The sequence below is a fragment of the Gadus macrocephalus genome, chromosome 2 (genome assembly GCF_031168955.1).
Source record: "Gadus macrocephalus chromosome 2, ASM3116895v1".
Taxonomy (NCBI): domain Eukaryota; kingdom Metazoa; phylum Chordata; class Actinopteri; order Gadiformes; family Gadidae; genus Gadus; species Gadus macrocephalus.
This window is the reverse complement of record NC_082383.1, coordinates 3,072,465-3,081,819: the sequence shown is the minus strand read 5'-3', so window position 1 is coordinate 3,081,819 and position 9,355 is coordinate 3,072,465. Positions and strand designations below refer to the sequence as shown.

At 49.3% G+C, this 9,355-nt stretch overlaps 1 protein-coding gene and 1 long non-coding RNA gene across 2 annotated transcripts in view; both read right to left on the bottom strand.

The window, feature by feature from the left end:
- LOC132475194 (uncharacterized) overlaps positions 1 to 9,355 on the bottom strand; it is a 110,007-nt gene that overhangs the window by 38,896 nt on the left and 61,756 nt on the right. The gene's annotated exons all lie outside the window — the stretch shown is intronic.
- On the bottom strand, positions 4,368 to 8,860 carry btbd17b (BTB (POZ) domain containing 17b). The gene is made up of 3 exons (XM_060076079.1): positions 8,148 to 8,860; positions 6,595 to 6,880; positions 4,368 to 6,179 (listed from the first exon to the last, which is right to left on the bottom strand). The coding sequence occupies exons 1-3, from the start codon at positions 8,242 to 8,244 to the stop codon at positions 5,105 to 5,107; spliced, it is 1,458 nt and encodes a 485-aa protein (XP_059932062.1). The 5' UTR covers positions 8,245 to 8,860; the 3' UTR covers positions 4,368 to 5,104.

Here is a 9,355-nt window from a genome sequence, read left to right as displayed (position 1 = left end):
GAACAGCGCTGGATAAACGCGGTACCGTTTAAACACCCCAACGACCGCTTAGCCAACGCAGCGGCCGAAACCTTGAAACGAACCGTGAGTGAGCGGGTAATAACGCCCGCGGCCGCCTGCAGCTGCGTTTGATTGGCGCTGAACACTTGCGCTGATCTGTAATCCGACGGGAGGGGAGCACGAGCCATCGGCGGCCGCCAAGCAGCGGGCCAAAGGTGGCTGACTAATCGTGACTCAGACGCTGCGAGGAGGAAGTGGGTTAGGAGGGGAGGCCGGCGTCTTCCTGCCCGTCCAGGCTGGTTCCCTTCCTGCACGCCTCGGTTAATCAATGCCAAAGAACCCCCCCCCCCCCCCCCCCCCCCCCCCCCCCCCCCGCACCACCACCAGCCGTTGCTACGTTCACATCCTTTTTTTTTTCGCAATACCTGGCAGCGGGGGACAAGGAGAAGTTATGTTCGCTGCAGTCAGCGGTGAAAGCGGCCCCATTCAGGGACTCTTCGCGGTATCAAGGCCAGGGACTTTCCCGCAGAACGGCAGGAACGTCCGGCCAGAGTGACACGGACACTCGCCTGATAAGACCCGGGGAAATATGTGAAAATACTATTTATTTGTTTAAGAACTGCTGCGTTTCTGTCCCCTTGACGTATTCGGCTGGAGATAAACTTTCCCCCTGACCTGGGCTGTGCAGGATTATGGCAGGCTATGTCGCTTTGTCCTGTTGGGTTGTTTTGGAAGGCTACTTCAAGGCAAACAGACATTCAAGAAAGTTGCACACAGAACAGTTTGTGTTTTTTAACTTGTTGCAATCTTGCCAATCTCGTAAACATCATAAATGCTGGGCAAGAATGTTTGGTGCAAGCTTAGTCCAATGCAATTTGCATAAAGGGTCATTTTGTTCAGCGAGTTATGCAGAAAAAGCCATGCATGCTATGCGCATTTCCTCAATTCACCAGGTATCACCAATACTGCACGGCCTCAAACAGGTCTGCCTGGAATCCCCATGAGACAGTGAGATTAAAGCAGGCCAAATGTGCTTTCCATTGAGAGAGAGAGAGAGAACATCATTAGTGTGCTCTGAACATATAAGCCGAGACCGAAAAAGAATATGAGTGTGCGTTTCCTCCATGCAAGCTAAATTAAGAGCAAATCTCCTTCTGTGACATAACAACAGAAACAGCCTTTTGTTCTTGCAGGGGAAGGGCCGGGTTTGGAGAGGCGATCTGCAGCCAAACAGGCAGCCCCCTGCACTCACGCTATGGAATATAGGACATGAAGAAGGCTGCGTGCCTGAGCGCATAGCAGTCAGGTTAGCTCATGCAGACTGCGGATCCATTTTTAGAATGCTAAGAAACCCTCTCCCGTCCCTCAAAACAATGCAGCCCTCTGCTTCTGATGCACAGCTTATCGTTGTGCATGCAGAGACCCTTTAGCATGAATCATGTAGCCTACACGCGTCATGACTAATGGCACACGTCCATCACGGTGTAACCCGAGCCTTTTGATAGCATATGCTGCCTTTGATTGCCGACAGGCAGCCAACAAAAACCAAACATGATCCGTTTCCAGGATGAGGTTAGCAACCAAATATTTGCATTTCTGTAAAGGAGCAAATGTTTTGCATTTTTCACGGAATCCACGACTCGAAACGAACGACAGATTTCCTGCAGACACACGGATTGACAGACGTTTGTCTGCAGAACCAACCCTCACAAACCAAACACAACCAAATGTCCACCACAACTTATGGATGTGCATGTGTGTAAGGGTCTGTGTGCATGCGTGTGCGTGTGTGTGTGTGTGTGTGTGTGAGGGACTGTGTGCATGTGTGAGTGTTTGTGTGTGCGTCTGTCTGTCTGTCTGTCTGTCTGTCTGTCTGTCTGTCTGTCTGTCTGTCTGTCTGTCTGTCTGTCTGTCTGTCTGTCTGTCTGTCTGTCTGTCTGTCTGTCTGTCTGTCTGTCTGTCTGTCTGTCTGTCTGTCTGTCTGTCTGTCTGTCTGTCTGTCTGTCTGTGTATTTGTGTCCGAGCGTGTCCGAGCGTCGGCCACCGCCAGGCCTGTGGTCGGTGCAGGATGATTCATCGTCAGTCATTCAAGACTGGACAGATCCTCAAACCTCGACCGCTGTCATTACCCCGGGGCAATTATTACATCAGGTTCCTTGACCGCTGGCTTTCCTCGTTCTGGACGTGATCGAACCCCCTCACACTTGAGTTTACCGTGGTTTGCACCGGCCCTCATAAGTCCTCATATAAATAATGACATTGAAACTAACTGTGGGTGACGTGAAAGTGAATCAGGTACACAGGGGAGCTATGTAGGGAGATGGGAGCGTGAATCAGGATATTATTCAAGCTGTAGGACAATTGACAAGAGGAGAAATTCTGGACTTTCCATTCGATCAAAGCGTCAATAGCTGAGTAAGAAGTCACCGACAACAAGCCAGATTTGCTCCATATATGGACTACGATGAGTCATGCACAGATTATCTCACATAACACCCAATCTGAGCGGGGGATACTTGGGTCTCTCCAAGCATGCGTAAGCACTACTAGGAATGGCATTTCAATGCACTTGAGCCTGCCCAAGCCATTAAGCAATCCTTAACTATTTAAAAAGAAAATCTTCAGGAAACCTTTGGGTGTGTTAAGGGAACCAAAAAGCCCGCACAGACCTCGTGGAGAGAGAGCTATGCAAGATTGCTTTCAGCCAGTGAACTGTCAACAAAGAACTTCTCCACTGCTGAACGCCGCTGCGAGTCACAACATGCCAGGGTAGGCCGAGGGCCGCTCCGCACAGCCCTCTGAAACAATGTGTACTCCCACCATGGTAACGCTAGTATGATTGTGTAACAGCACGCGGTGAACTTGAAATGTAAATTGACATCATCACCGTGTCTCTCTCGCACAGGAAAAGTAGCTTGATTTTCCACGATGGGTTTGTTTTTCCCCCAATGCGGTTGTTGTTCCAGAAGAAGAACGTCAGTATGAACCCGGGGTCAGAAAATACTCCTCACCTTCATCATGTTATTAGTTGTAGTTAGGATATATATATTTATATATGAACGTCGTGCAGGTTGAAAGTATCACGTTCGGCTTGAATGCAAACCAAACCACCCACACGACATGTCACTGCAGAAGAACAACAACCTGGCTGCTGCTGCTGCTGCTGGTGGTTTAGAACCACAGCAGCGGGTTTGCACCAGTGCAGGCTGGGAGACCACTAGTCCGCCACTCACACACTGCTGGTTGTGAAATAGTTTATACAAAACGCACAAGCAGGCACACGCACACGCACACGCACGCACTAGACATCCAAACACTGGTGTAAGGTCACCCCCGGTACATAAACGGAGGCTGTTGTAAAAGAGTCTAGCAGAAGTTTCTTGAGGCACCGAGTGTTTCCTCCCACCGCCAAATTTGCGTAATGATAGAAGCAGGAAAGACGCTCGGCTGGCGTTTTCTACCCACCATGCAGCTCCTCATCTGCTAACTTAATGCAACACCGCCGCCCCCCCCCCCCCCCCCCCCCGGTCCCATCCCGGAACCGGGAAGCCAGACACGTTATGGAACAAGCTCAGGTCAATCCTTACCTCCTTTGGAGACAGACATTTCCCCTACGCTTTGATGAGGGGGGAAGGGAAGCACAAAGACTTTTGCCTTTTTCACTCCCTCCCTCCCGACATCTACCCTCCAACCGCTCAGGATTTGCGGCGGCTTGTCGTGCAAAAAACCAGCAGCGATGTTCGGATCGCGCGTCCTTTTTCGTGCAGCCCGTCCGTGCGTTACGCACCGAGTCTGCGCGTTACCGACCGATCGCGCGAAGTCTGCACGGGTTCCGACCGCAAAGTGACGTCCGAAAGATCCCCACGGAGGAACCCAAACTGCACTTTAGGGTGGCCAAAGTCTGACAGCTGAGGGAGCCAAAGACGCGTGTGCGTAATGACGTACTTCCGGCCCGGGGTTTGTGGACAGTGTAGTTTTCTTTCGGAGAAAATGTTAAATAAAGGATTTACGTTTTTAGAGTTTTAGATTTTAGATACTCTACGTATCAACGTATCAAATATATAATATATGTAATATAATATAATTTATATATTATATGACATGATACATTATAATAATATATATTATTATTATTGTTATTATTATTATTATTATTAATATTATTATTATTATTATTATTATATAGCCTATATATATATTATGATATATATTGAATGTTCTTTTATATCATGTATTATATTATATATATATTATATACAGTAGGCCTATATAATATCTAAAAGTTATAACATGTAGGTTGAATACTTATTTTAACATTTATTTGCTTAATTGTTAACATGTAAGAAGACAATTCAAGATAGCCGAGAGGTTTTCAATTATTTTTATTTTGGTGGAAAATTACATTCAAACAAATTGTCACTGAAAATGTCGAAACTGCAATTTCGGTACGGAAAATAAAAGGAATATTATTTTACTAGTAGGTCTATGTGCGATCTAAACAATGATGTGTGCCCTTAAAGTAACTAAATAGCACACTATATTTTATAAAATGACAAGGAGATTATTAGTTGGTTTCTTGAATAGCATCCATATGCAAGCCATTACATGTAGCCTATGTGCCTACATTTAATAGCATGTATTCTATAGAAACAGAAATAGTGTCTAAATATGATTGTAGGCCTATTAATCTAATAATATGGTGTAAAGAAATACAGTGTAATCTAAGAATTCATTATTAACATGAAATTAAAACAAAGCAACTCATTTCATATCCAAAATGTAAGCAGAAAACCGTTTTTTATTTTATTTCGGATGTCGGATGAGAAAGTCAAAGGGTTAAGAAATAGGATCGTACTTTCTGACTATGATTGTCACTCCAAAACCCCAATCATCCCCTGATTGACTTCGCGACGTTGTCACTGAACCGCCGATCGCATCACAGTTGAAAACCACAACGCGTCACTCTCACTCTAAACGGCTGGAAGACCAAACAGCTCACCGGTTTTAGACAAAAAGAGCCGTTCAAAAAGACACGTCAAAAACAAGCGTTGTGATATGAGCGCCGTGGTTACGGTGAGCGACTGCTTGTGGGCGGAGCCTCCGCTCACTTCTTGGCCACAATCAGCGTGTGGTACACCGGCTTCACCACCACGTGCAGGTAGAGGGCGCTGTCGATCAGGTACTCCGACGCCCGGCGCTGCAGGTCCGCCTCGGCCAGGAAGTCCCCGGCCTCCTCCGTGCTCTGGTGGAAATTGTAGACGTGGCGCACCACCACCTTCCCCTGCTGCCGCGCCATCACCATCACCGTCTTCTGGAAGCTCACGCCCGCAAAGTCCGGGCTGGAGGTGGCGGGCGTGACGATGATGCGCGGCCGGCCGCCGTCGGTCAGCGAGGGCATCATGGCGCCCGGCTCGGCGTACGACGCCCGGGCGCCCAGCGGGAACCAGCGGGGCGAGAACAGGGCGTTCCAGGTCACCTTCTTGCTGGCGTCGTGGCCGCTGGGGCCCAGCTGCGTCTGGAAGCTGAAGCTGCGGTCGTCGCGCGTGGGGCTGCTGATGACCCAGGGTGCGCCCCAGGCCGGCGACAGGTAGTTGCGCGGGGTGAAGATGCTGCAGTTCACCTCAAAGTACTTGGCGAGCTGGACGGGCGGGGTGGCGTGGAACTGGAAGGCGAGGTAGAGCAGGTCCCGCACGGCGCCGTAGTGCTTCTGCATCAGCGGCGAGTTCTTCTGCAGGCGGAAGAGCTTCTGCGGCGGGATCATCCCGTAGCGGATGGCCTCCAGGGCGCGCTCCACCGTGGGGCCGCCGGGACGGTTGCGGGCCGCCCAGGCCTCCAGGCCGTCGTAGAGCTCCAGCTCGCTCTGCACCACCAGGTCGGAGCGGCGCAGGAGGGTCAGCAGCAGGTCGGCGCTGACGGAGGTCCACTCGGCGCTCTGCAGCACAGAGGACAGGTTCCAGGAGAGGTACCGCAGGCAGCTGTCCTGCAGAGGGGCGTCTCCGATGCGCTGGGCGTACTGGTACCAGCCCACCACGTGGCCGGACGGGGACTCGCTGGAGAGGTGCTGGCTCATGAACTGAGTGAGGCCGAGCTGAAGACCCTCCACACGGTACTTGGTGGCCAGCTGGTGGAGAGGGATGGCCTGGTCCAGGCGGACGGAGATGTCCCCACAGTACAGATACCTGCGGACCAACCACAGGAAACAACTCAATCGATGGTCGTCAACGTCTGAGGAAACTGGATTAAGAGTGCTAATCTGGATGAGGAAGGTATTTGCAAGTCAATTTGGAACTAGAATCGCACTGAACCCTCAAAGATAATATGGAAAGTAGTTATATTAAGATAGTGTTATTTATTTATAATTTTGAGTTCGGTACTTTGGCTGGTGATATCAAAACCTCAGCATTCGGCAAGGTTTGGCTTCTGGTCAGGTCAGATCTTAACGGCCTGCTCACACTCACACCTTACACAGATATCGTCAATGTCCCTAAGTCAGACTGAAGCAGAAGATCTGTCCTTCCAGTCATTCCTTTCAGCTCCTCCGTCCGTCTCCACCACCCCTCCCTCCTCCCTCCCCCATCCTCATCCTCCGCTCACCTGAGGAACTTGTCGAAGACGGCGGCGCACCCGGCGGTCTCGCTGAGCACCAGGGCGCTGCCGTTGCGTGCGAGCAGCAGGTCCCGGAAGACGTCGCTCTGCAGGCTCAGCACGAGGGAGTGGGCCGGCAGCACCTTCACCTCCTCCGTGTTCAGGGTCTGCACCCGCAGGGACACGTCGCTGGCGTTGCCCAGGGCCATCAGGTTCTCCATGCGCTGCACCAGAGCCATGGAGTGGTTCAGCACTGTGGCCCCGGTCTCTGGCAGGGCCTCCATCTTTAGGGCCGCTGCGTAGGAGGACATGAGGACAGGTCACGAGACACGTGGATGAGGGATGGAGACCTGGGTGTAGGTGGGGAGGATGGCCACGTTCATCAGGCTTTAAAGAGGGAGAGTTTAGCTTCGCAGACTACCAGGAGTTCCCTATCCGCCCTGCTAGTAAGTGGAATAGTTGATGGACTGCATCTCTACAGCACTTGTCTAACCAGTGGCTGCTCAAAGTACTTTACAATATCGCCCAGTATTCACCCATTCATGCACAGATTCACACACCGATGGCGGTGTCAATCACGCAAGGCGACAGCCAGCTCATCTGGAGCAGTTAGGGTGAGGTCACAGGTGCCACACGCTCACCTACCCACGACCCGGGGCCGTGTAGAAACCAACGATACAGAAACACACTCGTGTTCATGGCGGCCGACTGAGAGAATGGGAGATGTCTAGTCTTTGAGGGTGTTTCAGATTGCTGCTTTGTGGAGCTTTTCTCCTCTCAGGGTTGAGGCAAGCGGCACACTGAATAATTCCACATGAAGACTGCGGAGCCCCAGCCATCAGCCTTTTCAGGCTTTCATGAGGCTGTACTCCGTGAGGTCCCAGCGGTGCCTCCTTCTCCTCATATCTCTGCATCCTCCTCCAACTTGTGCCCCCACGCCACTTCAGAGGAGCTGCTTTGATGTGAGCCGGTGTCCCCAAGGAAGTTAGATAAGGCTTCTCAGAACCATCGATTGGTGACAGCTAAACCAATTTCCTCTCGAAAGCTCTCGTTGTCAGATTTGCTCTTTGCCTTTCTGGCTTTCTGTACAAAATAAAGTGATCACTAAATCATTCTCTCTCAGAAAGGAGTCATAAAGTGAATGCATTGAGGATGAAAGGTTTAAGAATGAGAGGGATCTTCAGCTCATAATCCGATGCTCAAAATCAGCTGATCTTAAAATGGAAAGAAAATAAGAATTTTGCACACACTATCAAACAATGCAGCAATCGTATATTTTCTCAAATGAAAAGTACAACAATGATATCATTAGATCAGACAGGAATGAACTCTGGAGATGGCGGATCCAGTATTACGGCAACGTCTTTCCCCAGAATCAAACAGACGGAGCGAGAGACTGGGACTGAAGATGACTGAAGCTGAGCTGCCAGACCCCAGGGGTGGGATGAGAGACTCACTGCTGTGATGACAGTCAGACGCACCGGGAACACAGAACAGATTCAACTACCACTCTGCCACTGGGGACACCGGGTGCGAACAGAAAAAGGTCCAGATGTGCTTACCTCCTCCAACGGAGACCGGGTAGGAGTGGAAGGAGAGAACCAGGACCCCCAGCACATAACCCAAGAGGAGGTCTCCTCGTTCGCACGACAGAGCCATCTCTTCTGATCCGATTCCCCCTTCTCTTCTTCCGGTGGTGGCTTCGGTTGGCAGGGGTGCGGTGAATTGGTGTAGAGTGGTGTAGGTTGGTGTAATGTAAGGTGGTGTAATGTAGGGTGGTGCAGGGTGCCTTGCCCTGTGTGTTGCTGGTCTCCCTGTGCCCACTCACTTTTTATGTAGGATGCTGGCCCCCACCTCTGATTGGTAGAATCTGGCGGGGTGTGGCCACGGCTTCAGCTTTGATTTGGGATTCCTCCTTTTTTTCCGAAGCAGCATTGACCACGAGCCAGACAGACACTGGGTTTAAATGTTTGGTGGAGCTTAAAAATAGGGTCAGTTAGTTACTATTACAAATCAATCACTGTTTTTGTTGAGCTTTTAACAGCGCTGTTAATAGAGCAGAACATAAATAGATCTATAATTGGATAAACCTTTCCATATACTGTCGGCTCAATTTGTTTTGGGGTATTTTTCCCAATCACACCTCCGTTTCACATAAATGTTTTTGCACAGGACAACAGTTGTTGTGATGGAGTTGCGCTAAGCCTCTTAGTTCTGGTTGTTGTTTTTGATGCAAATATCTCAATGTAATCTGGATTAATATAGTCTATAGTGAGGTAAACATCCACTCACACAACACACTGACCTTATTATTGACTATATGCAAAGCAACTGTGCACATATATATAATTTATATTTTTATTGTTTAGATATACATTTATATATATATTTTTAGTGTATGTAAAATAGATATACAGAGATAAGGTTTTTACGTCATTTTTGTCTGTTTTAATGTTGAAGAGATGAATAAACAACAAATCAAAATCACACATCGAGGTAAGCCATTTGCAATATCAAAATATTAGTTTTAAATTGATTTTATAAGATGTCTGGGCAGTTATGATTTGATGTCGACTGCACTATTTAGTTCATAGGGGAATGGACGTTTAGAACAGAAAGAACAAGTGAGGCTCATTTGCAGGACAAACTGTCTCCTGTGAGAGTTTCTCACCACAGCTGAGAGAGTAATGGGTCATATCCCCAGAGGAGCCCAGCTGAGATCCTCTAATGAAACCACTTCGGGCTGGACAACACGTTTAAAACTCCCCTA

What these genes read in the sequence shown, in the direction of transcription:
- btbd17b (XM_060076079.1), bottom strand. Translation starts at nt 8,244, where the DNA reads ATGGCTCTGTCGTGCGAACGAGGAGACCTCCTCTTGGGTTATGTGCTG. An exon ending in CCCGGTCTCCGTTGGAGGAG is followed by an intron (nt 6,881 to 8,147) that starts GTAAGCACATCT and finishes CCTCCTACGCAG; the next exon opens with CGGCCCTAAAGATGGAGGCC. An exon ending in GTCTTCGACAAGTTCCTCAG is followed by an intron (nt 6,180 to 6,594) that starts GTGAGCGGAGGA and finishes GTTGGTCCGCAG; the next exon opens with GTATCTGTACTGTGGGGACA.